The sequence below is a fragment of the Carassius gibelio genome, chromosome B25 (genome assembly GCF_023724105.1).
Source record: "Carassius gibelio isolate Cgi1373 ecotype wild population from Czech Republic chromosome B25, carGib1.2-hapl.c, whole genome shotgun sequence".
Lineage (NCBI taxonomy): Eukaryota > Metazoa > Chordata > Actinopteri > Cypriniformes > Cyprinidae > Carassius > Carassius gibelio.
In genome coordinates, this window is record NC_068420.1 from 14,184,450 (window position 1) to 14,204,822 (window position 20,373).

Sequence of the window (20,373 nt, forward strand, 5' to 3'; positions counted from 1 at the left end):
TCATAATAATCAAGATTGTTCTGCTGAGAACAGAAAGCTCACTTTTAAATGATGAGGCAAGCAAAACCTGTAGGTCTGAAACTCTTACATTGTATCTTTCACATCTGCAGCCAAGTGCAGGTGAAAAAAAACCTTATATTTGTGCAAGAATGCTTACAAATTGTCTTATTATGGCTGCACTTGTTTTTTAATGTATATATAAATATTTTTTATGTGTATTTAAATACAGTCCCGTCATCCACTTAAACCAGCCTAAAAGACCAAGGCTGCATCTCATTTCTAGTCTTACTTGATCTTAGTGCTGCGTTTCGACACCATAGATCATGACATACTCATAGATAGATTACAAAACTATACAGGTATTCAAGGGCAGGCTCTAAGATGGTTTAGATCCTACCTGTCCGATCGCTACCATTTTGTTTACTTAAATGGGGAGTCATCTCATTTATCATCAGTAAAATATGGAGTGCCACAAGGATCCGTCCTAGGTCCCCTTCTATTTTCAATATATATGTTGCCCCTTGGTAATATTATTAGAAAATACGGAATAAGCTTCCACTGTTATGCTGATGATACTCAGCTATATATCTCAACGAGACCAGATGAAACTTCCCAATTATCTAAGCTAACAGAGTGTGTTAAAAATGTAAAAGATTGGATGACACACAATTTTCTCCAATTAAATTCGGATAAGACAGAGATACTAATTATTGGACCAAAAAACACTACACAGAATCTTGTAGATTACAATCTGCAACTAGACGGATGTACTGTTACTTCCTCTACAGTCAGAAATCTGGGTGTTATATTAGACAGCAATTTGTCTTTTGAAAATCATATTTCCAATGTTACAAAAACTGCATTCTTCCATCTTAGAAACATTGCCAAGCTACGAAACATGTTATCTGTTTCTGATGCAGAAAAGCTAGTTCATGCATTCATGACCTCTAGACTGGACTATTGTAATGCACTTCTAGGTGGTTGTCCTGCTTCTTCAATAAACAAGCTACAGGTAGTCCAAAATGCAGCAGCTAGAGTCCTTATGAGGTCAAGAAAATATGATCATATTACCCCAATTTTACAGTCTCTGCACTGGCTACCTATTAAGTTCCGTATCAGTTACAAATTATCATTACTTACCTATAAGGCCCTAAATGGTTTAGCTCCAGCATACCTAACTAGCCTTCTACCACGTTACAACCCATCACGCACCCTAAGGTCACAAAACGCTGGACTTTTGGTCGTTCCTAGGATAGCAAAGTCCACTAAAGGAGGTAGAGCTTTCTCACATTTGGCTCCCAAACTCTGGAATAGCCTTCCTGATAATGTTCGGGATTCAGACACACTCTCTCTGTTTAAATCTAGATTAAAAACACATCTCTTTCGCCAAGCATTCGAATAATGTATCTTTTTAATTGTGAGTGTAGTTGCATCTGTTCAAAGTTGCATTTTTATTCATTAGCTTGGGTTAAACTAATTTTACTTTGTTGGATCAGCAGCTATGCTAATGATGTCTGTATTTTGTTTCTATGTTTCGCCACGGGATTTACATCCCGTGGTAACTAGGATTTACACAAGCTCCAGTCTGGATCAAGAACACCTGAGAAGAGATGATGCTGACCCTCAGAGGACCTCAGATGATGCTAACCTTGAATCAACAAACAGAACTAACAATTATTGCTAAATGTGTGACTGAATCATATAATAACTTAATTAATAATATTGATAGTTCATCGTCTAGCTGACTACGTCTTGTATTATTATTATTATTTTTATTTTTTCTAAAATCCTGTCAAATGTGCACAAACTACTAGCTACTACTAAATATTGTAGAAACATAATTTTCTGTAAAGTTGCTTTGTAACAATTTATTTTGTAAAAAGCGCTATACAAATAAACTTGAATTGAATTGAATTGAAAAAGAAGTGGTTAAATAGTCCTTGGAGGATTATGTTGAAAGTTTACATTTTAAATCACATCTAGTCTTTTAACTGGCGTAATCCCATTTCTCATTTTTCCATCTGTTCCCTCTTCTGTGAAGTGGTACTCAGGCCTTTCAGACAGCACTTGAGGGTTCTCAATCATAGTCTAAATCACTGGAGACCTTTGATAGACCACTAAATAGCAAAGCATTGAGTTATGAGAAGAGTGACTGGGAGTGCAAAATCATCCAGTGGTGCATTTACTCATAGAAGTGATTTACTGCTTTTGGATTAAGGATCAGCATTAATTTTTAATACGGAGGAAAATTATATTTTAAGTGTAGAAAACACTCATAAGACAATTTTGGGCAAGTCTGATCTCAAAGGTGACCCTAATTAAAATCTAATAAATGAAGTAATAGTCAAAAGGTTAAATAACATAAATCTTATTTTTTGTTTTTTTTTATTTTTTATTTTTTAAAACACATTCAAATGGATTTTATACATACAATGCCTTTTATAACGAGCATGTTTTTTATTTAATGTTTATTTGAGCCTTATTAAATTTATTAAATTCTGTAGAATAATTATGCATATATATATATATATATATATATATATATATATATATATATATATATATAGGCACAGACATAAATGCATATAATTATAAGAGAAATATATATTTTAACTTTCACTATGAATAATATATATTCATATATACAATAAATATATATCATTCAGAAACTGTATGTCTATTATAATATTTTTATATAATATTTTTTATCCCTTTATACTCTTACCAAATACTGTGGTATGCTATGTGATATCGACAGCCTCTGTTAGTTGTCCATAACTGGGCAAGTCTTATCTTTGGGGTGGTGCACTCAAGTGGTCTCAGTTATGTAGAGGGTCCTGACTGAGATAAGCACTTAAATAGAAGGTCTCAGATGACCCTCAAATTCCTTAATCACAGGACAACTTTAGGCTTATCACAGCTCCCGGTCAGTTCCACCTTCCAGCGCTGGAAGAAATCATTTATCTGGAATGGGGAGGAGCATGTGGGATGTCATCTCTGGTGCTCTCTGCAACTGGCAGGGCAGAGGTGTCAGCAGAACACAGGAGCATGAAACGCCACACTGCCGCCCATCGTCTCATACCTTGTGACAAAAAAGCTTGATGGTAAATGAAGATCTACGTTTTCAGCAACCTGGTAAGACGAAAGGAACATTCAAGTTTTTATCTTGCCTTTTCATTGTGCCATTCATAAAAATACAGGTTCTTTATTGATATTTATGGTTCCGTGAAGTACCTTCAGCATTCCATTCCACAAAAGGTTCTTTATAGTGGAATTTATACATTTTTTATGTTCTTCATACTAAGATAAAATAAGGTTCTATTAAGAACGGGTCAATCGAATGTTCTTCAGAGAACCAAAATGTTTTTATCAATGGGATTGCTGTGAAAACCTCCTTTTGGAGTCTTTGTTTTTAAGAGTGTACACTCTTAAAAATAAAGGTGCTTAAAAGGTTTTTCGCAGCGATGCCATGGAAGAACTATCTTTGGTTCCACAAAGAACAATTAAGTCTTTAGAGAGCCATCTCTTTCTTACCTTTTTATAATCTGAAGAACCTTCTTTTGCCACAAAGAACATTTGTGAAAGAAAGGTTCTTCAGATGTTAAAGGTTCTTTATGGAGCCGTTTAGACAAAAAAAGTTATTCTAATCTATGGCATCGTGAAGCACCTTTATTTTTAAGAGTGTACCCTTATTTTGTTTCTGAAGATACCATGAATGTGGACCGAGAAAATGGGAAATGTTGTGCGAGGTGCTGTCGCCTTTGTGCCCTCCGAGAGATGTCAACGTTTCTTAGTAGGCGACTTGAAGGAGATGCCCCTTGATCGTACTCTAGACCTGAGTAGCCGGCAGTTACGTCGCCTTCCAATCAGAGCTTCTGCCTTCAATGAACTGATCAAACTCTACCTGAGCGACAACCACCTGAGCAACCTGCCGCCAGAACTGAAAAACCTGCAGAAGCTCCAGCTTCTAGCCTTGGACTTCAACTGTTTTGAGGAGCTTCCTCTGGTCGTATGCAGCCTGGTTCAGCTAAACATCCTCTATCTCGGTAATAACCGACTGTACAGGCTCCCGAAGGAACTGCAGCAACTCACCGAGCTTAAAACCTTGTGGCTGGAGACCAACTGCTTCACCAAGTTTCCTCAAGTAATATGTGAGCTTCCCAACATCAAGACCCTGCACTTGGGATACAACCAGGTATGTAGCTTGCCGACCGAGCTTGAGCGACTGGAGGAGCTGCGCAGCATCTGGCTTGCGGGGAACTTGCTAAATGATTTCCCTCCCGTGCTGCTGAAGATGCATTATTTGGAGGTGATCGACGTGGACCGCAATCGCATTCGCCAGTTTCCATCGCTCACCAGCTTGAGAGGCTTGAAGCTCGTCATCTACGACCACAATCCTTGCGTTAATGCACCAATGGTGGCAGACGGTGTGAGACGGGTTGGCCGCTGGGCCGACAGCTTTGATGATGAGGAGGATGAAGGTGACGGAAAGGTCGCCAAAGCAGGTGTGAAGGCACAGGAATCACTAGAAGAGAACGAGTGAAGAAGATCAGTGAGGAACCATAGATCAAGCCGCTATAAAGAGCACGATGATGCTTATGAGTTTTTAAAACTGCAGGATAAGGCTGACGAAATACCGAGGCCACTACTCTACAAGTGTAGTGTCTTCTATATTTTTTATATTAAAAATAGTGTTATGTAGTTTTTCGAAGTAGAAAGGAAATTATTTTAAATTAAATATTGTAATTATAGAGTTAATGATATTTGTAATAAACAATCTGAGCATATAATTGAAATATTTATATTTAAAATTTTAAATATGAAATATTTATAGTAATTTACACATCATTTTTTCTGCCTATTTGTAACACAGATGCTTATGTAATTAAAGGGAACCAGTTTTCTTGATATGAAGCAAGCCAATGTTTGTTCTTTCTTTCTATCTTTCTTATTATGACATTATTTATGGTACTCCATGAAATCGCAACATAATATTTATCTATAGAAAGTATTTTCAGATCTCAGTTCAATCAGTTTTCTAAGTTTTCCATGTCCGTTCAGTGAATCTGTTCAGTGACGTTGGCCGTGTCGGTGATAAATGGTGGAATTCTAACAATGTGCCCTTGTTCATAAATAATGCAGGTTTCCTGTAACAGATTTGGGTCTCATTTTGATGTAAGACTCTTAATAGGTTTTAAATCATACTCTAGTGCTCCTGCTTTGTAATATCAAGACCTGTAGGACACTATTCACTGGATTCACAGGTTCAAAATCTGTGAACAAGTCAACAAAGGATGACAAATAGTCTATTTTGCTTAAAATGATGTAAATTTTGCTAGCATGTTTACAAAATAGAATCAGTGCGTCCCAAAATCAAGTGTGGGAGGTGGTAATATTTTGGTAAATTTTTTAGGCTTATGAATTAAACCTCACAAATACATAATCTGCACTTAATAGTATATGTGCAACAACATAAAACATTAAATGTGACCCTGGACCACAAAACCAGTCATAAGGGTCAACTTACTATACGAAATAGACGTAATTTGAAAGCTATATAAATAAGCTTTGCATTGATGTATGGTTTGTTTGGATAGGACAAATTTGGCTGAGACACAACAAATATACAGTGGGGCTCGAAAGTTTGGGCACCCCTTGCAGAATCTGTGAAAATAAGAGTAATTTTAAAAAAATAAGAGAGATCATACTAAATGCATGTTATATTTTATTTACTACTGTCCTGAGTAAGATATTGTGCATAAAAGATATTAACATTTAGTCCACAAGACAAAAAAATGCTGAAATTATTAAAATAACCCTACTCAAAAGTTTGGGAACCCTTGGTACAATTTACCTTGATCTTCAAATTCCATTTGAGTTCCTCAAATGTCCTCAGTGTGATAAGATGTATCTCAAAATCATAAAGTCACTGCTGGAAAGGGTTCAAATATGCAAAGATGCTGGAAAACTGAAGAATCTGCAGGACCTTAAAGATTTTTCTGAAGAACGCTGCTCAGTTTAACTGTTCAGAACAAACAAGGGACTCATGCTCAACCATCACAAAACAGAAAGACAGTCGAGGATCATCAGGTAACAGAACACAGTACTAAGAACCAAGGGTTCTCAAACTTTTGAGTGGGGTTATTTTAATAATTTCAGCATTTTTTTTTGTCTTGTGGAATAAATGTTAAAATATTTTATGTACAATATCTTACTCAGGACAGTACTAAATAAAAAATAACATGCATTTAGTATGATCTCTCTTATTTTTTGAAAATTACTCACATTTACACAGATTCTGCAAGGGGTGCCGAAACTTTCGATCCCCACTGTGTATATATATATATATATATATATATATATATATATATATATATATATAAATTAAAAAAAAAATTTGGAATGGGGTGCAAAGAAAAAAAAAATCCAAATATTGAGATAATCACCTTTAAAGTTAACCCTAACCCTATCCAAATGAAGTTCTTAGCAATGCATATTACTAATCAAAAATTAAGTTATGTTTTGAAATATTTATGGTATGAAATATACAAAATATCTTAATAGAACATGATATTTACTTAATATCCTGATTTTTGGCATTAAAGAGAAATAAGTAATTTTGGCCCATACAATAATAACAACAAAAACAACAATAACAATGATAATAATAATAATTTTAATTTATATAGCACTTTCCAAAACCCAAGGGCACTTTACAAGACAGGTTTAAGGAATAGACACAGATAAGCATCATTGCAAGAAGACAGAACACATACTGTACCAAGAGCTGCGAATAATATACAGAGAAAACCAATGAAGGTGATAGAGGATTGCGGTAATTTGATCGCTCTTTCTTTTGTGGGTAATCAAGCGAGCTGCAGAATTTTGAACATATTGTAATTGTTTGACATTTTTAGCGGACAGGCCATAGAGAAGTGAATTACATTAATCTAATTGAAATGTGATGAAAGCATGTATAACAGTTCCAGGATCCTGCTGACTGAGAGAGGATCAAATACGCAAGATATTACGTAGGTGGAAAGCTGCCCAAAACAGGGCAGAGAGGGCCCAAAACAGAACCTTGAGGTACTCCAGAACAGATGGATTTTGAAGATGATCTGTGTTTCACATTGTTGCCTCCCGGTCAAACAGGAGGAGAACCATTCAAGGGCTGTACCAGTAATTCCAATTGCTGAAACCCATGAGATGAGTATCTCATGACAAACAGTGTCAAAAGCTGAACTGAGGTCTAACAGAAGGAGAGTGCTGAAAACACCAGAATCAGAAGCTAAGAGAAGATCATTAGGAACCTTAACCAGAGTTGATTCAGTGCTGTGTAATGGATGGAAACCAGACTAGAAAGGACTGGGGTTTGCGGGGCACAGGTGCAGGTTGTACCAGTGGGCCCTGTTTGAAACATTTAATTTGTTTAAATTGTATGTACTTTCTATTTATTTATTTATTTATGTTATTTACACAATGTTTAGATTTTTCCAAGTTTGTAGGTGTCCAGGTACAGAAATTGAATAATCAAATGTAAAATAGCACTGCTAAGTCATCACTATAAATATTTAATATACAGTCAAAACAAAATGTTTTCAGACACCTTCAATATTTCTCACATTGTCATAGTTTATTTGATATACGTTTAGATAATAGTAACAACATATGACAAAATAGTTAACAAATTCATCTTGATAATGTCAGAAACTTTGATAGAAAGGTATCTAATGGATCAACCAAAATTTAAAAAAAATATTTACTCAACTATCAATACTTTGTTGACAAATTACCAAGCAATGTTTAATTTGGTTTAGTCTGTGTTGTAAAAAGGTTGCATTAGCAACCGGGGACTTATGTGAGGATCCTGTTTGTGGACTTCAGCTCGGCCTTCAACACGATCATCCCAAACCTCCTCCTGCCCAAATTAAATCAGCTCTCCGTGCCCACCTCCGTCTGTCAGTGGATCAACAGCTTCCTGACAGACAGGCAGCAGCTAGTGAGGCTGGGAAAATACACATCCAGCACCCGTACAATCAGCACCGGAGCTCCCCAGGGCTGCGTTCTCTCCCCACTGCTCTTCTCCCTGTACACCAATGATTGCACATCTAAGGACCCCTCTGTCAAGCTCCTGAATTTTGCAGACGACACCACACTCATCGGCCTCATTCAGGACGGTGACGAGTCTGCTTACAGACAGGAGGTAAAAGAGCTGGCTGTCTGGTGCAGTCTCAACAACCTGGAGCTTAACACGCTCAAAACAGTGGAGATGATCGTGGACTTCAGGAGAGACCCCCCTGCACTCCCCCCACTCACCATCATGAACAGCACTGTGACTGCAGTGGAGTCATTCAGGTTCCTGGGAACCACCATCTCTCAGGACCTGAAGTGGGACATTCACATTGACTCCATTGTGAAAAAGGCCCAGCAAAGGTTGTACTTCCTCCGCCAGCTGAGGAAGTTTAACCTGCCACAGGAGCTGCTGAAACAGTTCTACTCCACCATCATTGAATCCATCCTCTGCACTTCAGTAACTGTCTGGTTCAGCTCAGCTTCTAAATCTGACCTCAGAAGACTACAGAGGGTAGTCCGGACTGCTGAGCGAATCATCGGTTCAACTCTCCCATCTATTCAAGAACTGTACTTATCCAGAGTGAGAAAAAGGGCTGTCAAAATCACTCTGGACCCCTCACATCCTGCACACTCCCTCTTTGAACTGTTGCCATCTGGTCGACGCTACAGAGCACTGAGCACTAGAACGACCAGACACAGGACCAGTTTCTTCCCTCAGGCAATCCATCTTATGAACAGCTGATAATAATTGCGAACACACTACACTTTATATTTATATACACATACACTTTATTTATCTAACACACATACTTACTATACACTTAAAATTTGCACATAATACACATGTACATACATAACTGCATTTTGTAATATACCTGCCTACAATTGTCATTTGTATATGGTCATTCACTATCTACTTATTTGTATTTTTTATTCTTTTATTATGTGTTTTATGTTCTGTCGCTGTCATTCTGTTGTACTGCGGAGCTTCTGTCACGAAAACAAATTCCTCGTATGTGTAAGCATACCTGGCAATAAAGCTCATTCTGATTCTGATTCTGATTCTTTCTTTCTAAAGACAAAAAACATGGTCAGGTCAAAGTGACTGAATAATTTTTGGTCTCAATTGTTTTTTAATCAATTATACTGTTTAGTCAACTGTATGAAGAATTTTTTCGTATATTTTTTGTCACAGTTTACTTTATTTTGCTATACTCACTTACATAAATAAACTATAGTGCCCTGCATCCTCTAGTAAAAAAATAAATATGGTGTCTGAATAATGTTTGGTTTGACTGTTGAATAATTCTTATTAAAACTACAAAGTAACTCAATCAAGAGCAGTGAGTGATTTTCTTTCTTTCATTTTCTTGGATTAACATTAAAGACACCGACAGCAGCTGGTAAATTAGGCGCAGTCACTTTGAGAGACAATGCATCCAATATAATGATACACATCCAATTTCTTTCTCCATTGTTTACTTTCACTTAATATATAACCAATAGTTTTTTGTTTGTTTGTTTTTTAGAGAATACTCTTCAAGATGGGTATTTTGACATCATTTTGTAAGTATTTGTCGGTACAAAACAAGAGGAGGCAAATTTCAGTGTTGAAGCAGCTTTTGAGACCCAAATCTCTAAGTGCACTCTGTGCGCAGAGAACAACGTGCGCGCGGTGCTGAATCATGCTCTTTCACATATTTTTCTTTTTGCATGTTTAAACTGGGATTTGTATTTGTTCGTTCGGTAGCAGGAGGATGCGAAGGAGAGAGCTTGGTTCGGTGCTGCTGTCTGTGAGATGCGGCTCTCTGCGTGTGCACCGAACACAGCTTTAAAACTCTTTGGAATGTTTAAATTGGCAAGGCTTAAAATGATAAGCTTTCATGACAATGCGCAGCAGAGGCCCATCAACTGTCCGGAGCATCTTTTTAGGCTGGCCTCAGCCCGTTGGTTGAGATGCCCGGGGCCCCCCCCTCAGCCGTGGGCCCCTATAATCATCACCACCTTTCACCCCACTAGCAATGGCCATTTCAATATATCCAATATATAATAATATAATAATACATTTTTAGCAAAAGTATATTTTAATAAAAATATATTTTAATATTTTAATACAAGTATTTAACTATAGTATAAAATCATTTTAAAGATATCATATAATTTCAAATTACTGATGTATAACAACAACAACAAGAACAACAATTTATATAACTTTTTATAATATATGGCCTACTTTTTTTGTAAACAGCAGAAAAATAGAAATTACATTTTCCTTTAAATACGTCTTAATTAAATATTTACAGTTACAACATTTGTAGGAATATATTTGTTTGTTTTGAAGATCGACAGAGCGCTGACGTTACGTAAGAACTTTTATTTTGAAGGGCAAGAAGTCCATCAGCCATTTGGAAATCAAGAACCGAACAGTTGCACGCAGGGCCGTGATTGAGAGCGGAGCTCCGTTAATAACCGCCGCGATGGGGAAGAAGACTCGCGCAGGCACCGGCAGGAGAACCATATTACAGCTCTCACCTCCGGGACCGACCCGCGGTGCAGCGGCCAGAGAGGACGGGCTCGGCTCGGGGCCCGAAGGTGGGCCAGAAACACATCAGTAAAAGACGTATAAACCGTCGGCAGAATCAGAAACACAAAATAAGAGCAAGACGAACCATTATCAAAGAAACACGCGCTTCTATTGCGAGTCGAAAACGAATTTATGTAATGTTAGTAAACTTACAAGTCATTTGTTATTTTTTTGCCCAATCATAATAAAGTTTCAGTTCCCTTGGTAATATAAATTAGCTTGTTTTAATAAACCGATACAAAATGTGTGGTTGAGTAATTTGAATCGCCGTTTGTCAGGTTTAGCGTTAGCCGCCGGGACAGATTAACCGATAAATGTGTGCTGATATTGCTTGTCAAATTGCTTAGGACGTAAACCACATAAGATGGCATGTAACGATTTATTTCGATATATTAACGTGAATTGTCTGCTATTTAAGTCATTTATGAGCCACATTTTCGAGTTAGCATCGCAGCTGCACTGGGCTTCAGACAAAGCGTTAGCCAAACATGCTAAATCACCCGCACCAGAACAACAAAAATAACACTTTTATAAATGTTTTGAAAACGTGGCGAACTCTCTTTTTCCTTTTGTAGACGACCCTGAGGGTAACACAGATGGTCAGCGAGAAGTTAATGTAGTAATGAAGATACCAGCTGTGAAGGCCACACGTAAGTTATTACAATGTTATCAGTGCATGATATGTGTTACTGTATATAAGTAATGAGTGTAACGTGTATTTATTAGTTCATAAAATATATACTTTATATTTTAATTATCTGTAATTTAAGTAATTTACTTATTTTTGTTATTTATTACTCACTCGTGTGTGTGTGTGTGTGTACACACACACATACAGTATATATAAAATAAATTACATGTATTTGTTTATATTCTTGATATTATATAACTATTTTAATATGTATAAACTTAAAATATTTGTGTGTACATATATAAATAAATAATGCATAAACTTACATGCTTACACAGGTAAGAGATGAACCATTCCATTTTGGTGTCCACATCAAATTAACTTGACAAAAGTGATTTCATGTACATAGGAACCATGACATCATCGTTCAGTGAGATATTTCATGGAAAATATCTATAAACATACTTGCTCTTACCTGTTCTTAAAAGTGATCATACATTGGTAAATATGTAAAAAAAAAATACAATGAATAAGTATTTTGGGTGCTGCACTTTGTTCTATATTTTAAAGAATGCCGTCTGTACTACATTTGATTAAGTTTTACCTTGTATTTGCTCTGTAGAGGGTTTATCTCTGCTTGGAGCATATGAAGACAGTGAAGAAGAAGAAGATGCAGCTGAAAACACCTTGCCTGCCACGAAGGCAAAGCTTAACCAGTCCGCAGACATTGACAGCACACTTGCTAATTTTATGGCGGTGAGTGAAATCTTGGGCTACTTGAGACCAGATATATAGATTTGTGCACAGGTTATACAAAATCCGTCTGTAATTTTGACACTGGTTGCCTTATGTCTTTCCTGAAGGAAATTGATGCGATTACGATCCAACCAACCCAGACAAGTGAATCTGGGACCGAGCCGAGTGAACCTGCCCCAACTCCTCCTCGCCCCGAACCCAAAACAGACCAGCAGACCCCTGATCAGAACGGACCCGCACAGGAATTTCAATATGACACACAGTACTCCCTCGCAGGAGGTGAGCTTTCTAGTCGACTGGTTCTCTTAAACTAAATGAAAGAATGTGGACATTAATACTTGTTTTCTTGTGTTGTAGCTGGGTTGGAGATGGGTGATTGGCAGGAAGTGTGGGATGAAAACACTGGCTGTTACTACTACTGGAATACTCTGACCAACGAGGTGGCCTGGCAGCTCCCACATTACCTGGCAGACCAGATGCAGAGTCTACATTACACGGGCAGGTGAGTTGTGTATACCCAAACAGCTTTCATAATCGCAGAACTATTTATCTGATTTCATTATCGCGTGCTTATATCATTTGTGATTATGAACTTGATTTTGCATAGCTTGTTAGTGAACTACGGTTCTGTGGGGTAAATGCTGCTCCATGTGAAAGCATGTGCTGGAGATTTACTACTAATCACAGAACCGGCTTTACTGATAAGATGCGCATGATAATCACATTCAATTAATCGGTCGATTAATCGACCCTTCAGCAATTGGGTCATTTGAAAGTAAAATACTGTTAAATTTAAAGTAAATAAAACATTCTTACATCCAATTTAAACGTGGACTGGCCTTTCCTGATAACTTTCCATGATGCAACCATCTTTATTTTACTAACTTACTACATTCAAAAGGTGACACAGCTGACCTCGCCACAAAAAAAACCTCAACACCACTGTCTAGTATTGATTTTATTATTCTACCAAATAGTATAATAAATGATCGATATTTGGGGTAGGTGTATCAATACAGTATTGCCGCTGAATTTTTTGCAATACTATGCTGTATCGATTTTATTTTAACTATAAGTATGTGTATTTATCCTGCAGGCTACATATATATAAATGCATTTAACTTTGAATATTATTTTACTCAGTTCGTCTGTAAATGGCAATGGTGTGGCACATCATAGTGGTTATACTGAACAGCAGTCTGTTGCTGCTGCTCCTGCATCTAAGAGAGAAACCAAAAAGAAGGCAAGTATTTTTTTTTTACTTCTCCCTAAAGTGCATGAGATGGGAAAGATGCTTGAAATCAACTTTGCTCATTAGTATAATTCTGCATCCTCTGTCCACACAGGAAGTAATCGAGAGCGTTGTGGCTTTGACCAGCGAGGAAGAAGAGAGGCGAGGTGTGGCAGCTACTCTCCTTGCTCCTCTTATCCCAGAGGAGGTAAAGGAGGCAGAGGAGAAGTGGAGAAAGAAGGTGCTGGCCATAGAGGAGACCGTAGAGATGGCCCAGGAGGTAGAAGGCCAAGGCACTCCATCTTTGGACTCCCCAGCACACAGAGATACGGACAGCCAGAGTAACCAGCGCAGCAGGAACCACTCCGCAGAGTCCTCTGACAGGGAGGAGGAGGCAGAAGAGGACACCATGGAACTAGAACTAGCACTAGAGAGGAAAAAAGTCAGTTGCTTCATTACTCATTAGTCTCTATATTATATTAATATTTCTATATTCTGATTATGCAATCATCTAAGTCTGATTTCATGTCTAATTAAGCCAATCTTGTCTATCAGTGAATCTTTCTGTACCGTTTCTTTTGTGAAAAACTGGTTTTGAAAGTGTTTGTTTCCTGCAGGCTGAGCTTCGTGCCTTAGAAGAAGGGGACGGCAGTGCCGGTGGTTCGAGCCCCTGTTCTGAAGCAAGTCAGGATGGGCCTCGTAATTTGCTTTTGAAGAAGAACAAATGGAAGACTGCTTTCCTCCGTGCACCAAGTCCTGATTCAAACAGCCGGAGCTCAGACAAGGCAGGGTGGGCCACTCCAGAGCTCTCTGACAATGGTAAAGATTGGCAGTAATAATAGAAGTGCCTAGAAATTAGGTTTCGTACATTGTTAAATGAATGACATGCTGAACATTTTGTGTTTTAAGCACATTCCAAAACAGCTGAGAAGCAAGGAGAGGAAGATGAGAAGAAGCCAGTATTTAAAGCTCTTCAAAAGGAAGAAGAGGACCTCAAGGTAAATGAAATGGAATCAAAATTGACCTTTTTTAAAAAATACAAATTTCTGCTTTTATTGCTTTTTTACTGTTCTCATCCTCGCATTTAAAAAAAAAAATACAGTAAGAACTGCAATATTGTGAAATATTGCCACCAATAAATAATTGTTCTCTTTAAATTTATCTTATTTCTATGATGGCAAAGGCAAGTCACATTTATTTCTGTAGCACATTATTAAATACAAATAATTTCAAAGCAGCATTACAGTAAAAACAGAATCAGTTGTTGAAACTTCAAATTTAAGACTGAGTTCAGAAATCAGTTGGTGCTCAAAAACATTTCCCATCAAAGTTGAAAACAGTTTTTTACAGGATTAAAAAAAAAAACTTCAAAAGAACTATTTATTTGAAATTTAAGTCTTTTGTTACATTAAAACAAAGGTTTTTACTGTTACTTTTGATCATTTTAATGAATGCATCTTTGCTGAATAATACTATTAACTTCCTAAAATCAAATAACGTTTTAGCTGTTTTTCTTATTTTAATGCAAGAAAGCTCACAAATGCAGAAATAAAATGAGCATTGTTTAAACAACTTCACGTACACTACTTTAGTTACACTACTTTAAGGAATATTTATAGGAAACGAGATGCAAGTTACAGTTACTGGTAATTTGAAATGTTATGTGATAGACTTGATTAGAGTTGTTGTTTTGCCTCTAGTTTCAGATCGGAGAGCTTGCTAACACACTCACCAGCAAAATGGAATTTTTGGGAATCGACAAAAAAGCAATCTCCAACTTTCAACTGCTACTGCTGCAAACGGAGGTAAGAAAACACTGACATAAAGAGCATGACATAAGTGGTTTATGCTATATAAATAAAACCAGATTTTTATATATAATAAAAATTGTGGTAACACTGTAGTTAACTGGCCAATTCTCACTATTAACTAGTTGCTTATTAGCATGTTATTATTATTTCCCTTCCTCCAGACGCGGATCGCAGACTGGCGAGAGGGTGCCCTGAACGGAAACTATCTCCGGCGCAGGCTGCAGGAAGCTGCCGAGCACATAAAACATTACGAACTTAACGTCACTCCTAAAGGCTGGTCCTGCCACTGGGACAGGTACGCGCTCCTTACCTTTCACATCCTTATCACTCCCCCTCTAAAAGTCCCCCTCCTCATGTGACGATTGACACTGCCTCCGCTGCTATGACAAACGCGCGACTGATTTGCAATTGGTAGTATTACTGGGGAGTGTTTACAAGCACGGATAAATACAGAAGGTAAATCCTTATAAGGGAGCGTCTCTAAAGGGCCAGCCTGACCGCCAAAGATTTGGGCCCCATCTCCTCTCCTCAAAGTCAGACTAAAGGGTTAGGAAGGTGGTTGCGCGTGCGAGAGCTTTGAACTTTACAGGACTACCCCTAAAATGCTGGGAGAAATGAGTGACCACGTGGAAGCAGCGTGTCACAAGCATCAGTAAAGGAAGACGATGCCTTGCCCTCGGAGCCTGAAGGTCAGACCAATCTATTTAATTGTTTAACTGGATTTTTTAATCCATGCACCCTATTGATGACTGTTCAATAAAAATGTTGTCTTTCACCCTCTGTTGAAGATGCCTGCCTTAAGGCATCTAGCCGAGGGGTTTTGTCACTGTCAGTGTGAGTATTGCCATGACAATTGAGACCAAGTGATTTGTAATCATGTCTGTAAGCTTTTCAGGATTGGAAATTTCTCCTCTTTTTTTTTAAATTTTTTTTTTGCCATGTTTTTTTCTTAGAGATTAAGGTGGGTTCTTTATCAGTGCACCCTTTCCAATCTGGCTTCTCCTCTGGGCTCCCAGTGAAGCCCAGTTCAACACTCCCTCATTAGGGAACTAGAGCCCCACTTTTCCTTTGGCCCTCCAAGGGTCTATGACCTTGAAATCAGTTGAGGGAACAGTTGCTAAGGCGCTTCTGTGTGTTTGTTTCTCCTCTAGAGAGCACAGACGGTACTTCTATGTGAACGAGAGGACCAGTGCTTCCCAGTGGGAGTTTCCAGTCGTGGAGGAGAACGAGGAAGCCAAGCCACCCTTGCCGCCCACTTCTGTCCTCGGAGACACTAGTCAACCATCTGTAGAATCCACTGGTGCTATAACAGGTAAAGGTTTTAGGTTATGACATCTTTTAAATATCACACCCCTCAGCTCAGTGCATGTGCTCCGGCGTGGTAGTGTAAAAGATGACATCATCAATATTGCTCTATCAATTTTTCGATATTAGTGAAGAGGATCGCGCAGAATCTATGCAAGCATGACTCTTAATGGTATGTTTTGTGTTTGTTAGGGGTTAAAAGCTTTAATACAGCAGAATACATGATAACGTTGTAGCATTTTTGTAATTAAGAAGTAGGGCTGCACGATGTGTCGTTTAAGCATCGATATCGCGATGTACGAATCCACAATAGTCACATCGCAGGATGTGCGATGTAGGCTGTCGTAGTTGATCCGTTATTCATTATTAACTGTATGGGCCAGCTGCTCTTTGGCCGAATGTGATTCGCGGAATAATTGCTCAGTTTAACCATCATAGAGTGAAAGTTTTCACAGGGCAGAGAGCGTGCGAGAGAGAGAGTGTGCGAGAGAGAGAGAGATAGCGCGCGCGCGAGAGAGAGAGATGGATGGATGGATGGATGGATGGATAGTGAGAGAGAGAGAGATGGAGAGAGCAAGCCCTGGCCGCACGCTCAGTCTTCAAACAACACAAGCGCTGTCTTGCTCTCTCTCCCTCGCGCATATTAATCAATTGACACGGTGGTGTCGATGTTTAAATCATTTAAAATGAGAATGTAAGTGTGCTCACCCCATTTTTGTTTGTAAGAAAAAATGTGATTAGATTTCATTTCGCAGAAAAATAAAATATCGCAATGTCATTTTTTCCCAATATCGTGCAGCCCTACTAAGAATTGTTTGCCAGTAAGTATTGCTCTTGCACCAGTATTACTATGACAACCAGATACGCATCCATGTTTAAATCTTTTCGTCACCATGTGAAAGATATCTGTCTGACATAGTGTATAATTGGAACACCGTTCCATTGAAGTTGACGAGCTGATGATCTGAATGAGAGGGAGATGCAGAGCAGGGGGACATTAGGAACAGGATGAAGAACCTCTGCTTTAGAACATTGATTTTGAAACTTGTGAATCCATCCAATCTTTTTCATATTCATAGAATACTTTTGACGGCAACTTATCCTACCCCCCTTTGAGTATATTTATTGTCACTTTGGCATGATCATAAAATAGTTTTCAAATTGTTTATGCCTTCAAACATGTACAGCAAACCTGAAAGTTTTAAATCGCAATTAGATTTTCTCTCAAATCTTGCAGGACTAGTTAAAGGTGTAGGGTCTTGATATGATAAATTCAAAAGCCTCATTAAAAGGATGAAAATAAAATATGAAAATAATTTGAGGTGGCAAATTTTTTTCATGATGTAAAATGCCAAATTACACACCTTGCCATTTGTGAATTAATAACTCATGATTATTTAAAGGTGCTGTAGGGAACTTTTGTAAAAAAATATTTTTTACAAATTTATTAAACCTGTCATTATGTCCTGACAGAAGAATATGAGACAGATAATCTGTGAAAAAATCAAGCTCCTCTGGCTCCTCCCAGTGGTCCTATTGCCATTTGCAGAAACTCCATCGCTCCCGGTAAAAAACAACCAATCAGAGCTGCGGCCCGTAACTTTGTTTGTGTTCAAAATGTAGAAAAATGTATATAATAAGCGAGTACACCATGAATCCATTTTCCAAACCGTGTTTTTAGCTTGTCCTGAATCACTAGGGTGCACCTATAATAAGTGTTTATAAGTGTTAAACAGAGAGAAGTAGTTACGGCTACGATGTTCTTTCGCAAGATGCAAGCAGTTCTGTTTATTAACCGCTAGAGCGTCAAAAGTTCCCTACCTCAGCTTTAAGAAGGGGAAAACCTTACCTTTTTACCATTATGGCAGTGTAACATATGGCCTGAAGACATCTCATCTGACCGCAGTTCACTAAAGTGCTAATGAAGCTCCTCATCACCTGTTCCTGCTCCTCGCCTTGAGTCACCTTGTTTTGCATTTAAATTAACCTACTTCTAAGCAAGAAAAAAGAGACAAGCAGCTGTTGTGATTGGGGTGGCTAACCATAGCCCTGCCCTATAACTGAAAAAATTAATCACCACTAATTTTGAAAGCACTAATTATTTTATTTCTTTTTTCAATAGTATCTTCATTAGGAGATGTGCAGTCTTATTGGATGGTTCCCCAGCCTCCTCCGCCACCATTGCCTCCACTTCCTCCAGAGGATCCGCCCCCTCCACCTACAGAACAACCGCCGCCCCCCCCCTCCACCACCTGAATCTCCTCCTCCGCCCCCTCCACCACCCTTCGAGGATGACGGAGAGATTGAGGAAGTGGAGATGGAGGATGAGGAGTCAGAGCCTCCGGCTCCTGGAACAGAGGAGTTCAAGGTCATTTTTGATCTTGAGAGTTAAGATTTAGTTTATTATGATCAAGTGCATAGTGAAGCTATATGCTTTGATGTATCTTCTTCAGGCGGCTGAGGCAGCGGCATCTTTGGGACTTACAGCTAAAGCCCAGAAACGCAAGGCCCCAGGCTCAGTCCCGTTGTCCAAAACGGTCACCATCGGCAGCAGCCCCATTCTTTACACTCAACCCATTGTGACAGCTGGTGAGAATAAACTGCTTTTACATAAACTGCTTATTCAGTATTTTCAAAGAGCATCCTTTTTTGTGGAAAGATGTTGATCCTCATGTTTCTCTTGTTCTTTCACAGCCCCACTTCTAGTTGGAAATGCTTATTGGGGGATGACAACTGCAGTTGCACCTCCTCTGCCTACAGAGAGCATACTCCCACCAATGCCAGCCCTGCCGCCCCAACCACCCCCCCCTGCTCCACAGCCTCCCAGCGCCCTGGAGCCAATGAGCAAAGCCCTCCCAGACAAAACAAAGAAACAAAAAAAAGAGAAGGTGGGTGTTTGTTTGGTGTGTTTTGTTTCTTTTGTTCTTGTGGTTTTGTTGTTGCTTTTGTTTTTTTGTTTGCTGTTTGTGTGTGCTTTGTTTCTTCGATTTGTTTTTTTTCTTTTGGATTTGTTTTGATGTCTTTCATTTTATCTTGTTTTCCACCTTGGGGTTTCTTTAGCGTTTTGTTTCTTGTGATTGTATGTTTCGTTTTTTTTGTATATGTTTTAGGATTATTTTTTTTAGAAAATTGTTTTTAGAATTATTTTTAGAAGATTTTGAGAAAATGAATTTAAATAAATTATAATTTCTTGAAAGACAAAGAAGAGCAAGACAAAGATGCCTTCACTGGTAAAGAAGTGGCAGAGCATTCAGAAAGAGCTAGATGAAGAGGAGAAGTCGAGCTCCAGTGATGAAGATGGAGACCAGCTCAACACCAAACGCATTGAGGAATGGAAACAACAACAGCTTGCATCGTAAGTTTGAAGATGCTATTACAAAAATTGTCAGCATGCATTTGGGGGAAAAATACAGATTATTCAAATGCTTGTCTTTTTTTCTCTACTTGCAGAGGGAAGGCTGGGAAGAATGCTAACTTTGAAGCACTTCCTGACGACTGGAGGGAAAGACTGTTAAAGAAGAGAAAGATGATGCAGAGTTCATAACATCAGTCTTGAAAACACTAAACAAGGAGCCTGTGGAAGAGGTGGACAGAACTGTGCTATTGTGTTGTGTCCCACTTGCTAAGCTTCAGTGGATTTAGTCGAGCAAACTTGAATGAATGTTTCTTTTTTATGTCAGCGCACATTCAACTCTGTGCTGTTAAATTCAAATGCATCATCTTGTGTCTAATTGTATACTTTGTCATGGATTGCTGTAAAAAAAACAATTACAGCCTCTAATGTCCGGAAGTTATTTTAAAGATGCAGTGAACCTGAAACAAGGTTAAATATGTACAGAAATTTTTGTTCTACTTTTTTATTACTTCACCATGAAACCTGTGCACGATTTATCTGTATGTAAATTAAATTTTTTATTAAAATTTAATAATCAGTATTAAAGGACCGTTTCCCTTTTTTATGTCTCTCAGAGCTGTTCTCAGT

General features: G+C 38.2%; 2 protein-coding genes across 2 annotated transcripts; both read left to right on the top strand.

Moving 5' to 3' along the window:
• The first annotated feature begins 2,906 nt into the window (after window positions 1-2,906).
• Window positions 2,907-4,931, top strand: lrrc10 (leucine rich repeat containing 10). The gene is made up of 2 exons (XM_052598161.1): window positions 2,907-3,135; window positions 3,707-4,931. The coding sequence occupies exon 2, from the start codon at window positions 3,716-3,718 to the stop codon at window positions 4,541-4,543; it is 828 nt and encodes a 275-aa protein (XP_052454121.1). The 5' UTR covers window positions 2,907-3,135; window positions 3,707-3,715; the 3' UTR covers window positions 4,544-4,931.
• Window positions 4,932-10,464: 5,533 nt separating this feature from the next.
• On the top strand, window positions 10,465-20,331 carry fnbp4 (formin binding protein 4). Its single transcript, XM_052597588.1, is given in 18 exon segments — window positions 10,465-10,665; window positions 11,233-11,307; window positions 11,911-12,044; window positions 12,152-12,323; window positions 12,402-12,546; window positions 13,188-13,291; window positions 13,395-13,717; window positions 13,893-14,094; window positions 14,185-14,273; window positions 14,976-15,080; window positions 15,248-15,381; window positions 16,238-16,398; window positions 18,514-18,626; window positions 18,628-18,759; window positions 18,845-18,980; window positions 19,086-19,279; window positions 19,589-19,746; window positions 19,842-20,331. Coding segments are annotated over 18 exon segments (2,586 nt in total). The 5' UTR covers window positions 10,465-10,550; the 3' UTR covers window positions 19,936-20,331.
• The last annotated feature ends 42 nt before the right edge of the window (window positions 20,332-20,373 follow it).

Coding starts and splice junctions, on each gene's coding strand:
- lrrc10 (XM_052598161.1), top strand. CDS start 3,716: ATGTGGACCGAGAAAATGGGAAATGTTGTGCGAGGTGCTGTCGCCTTT.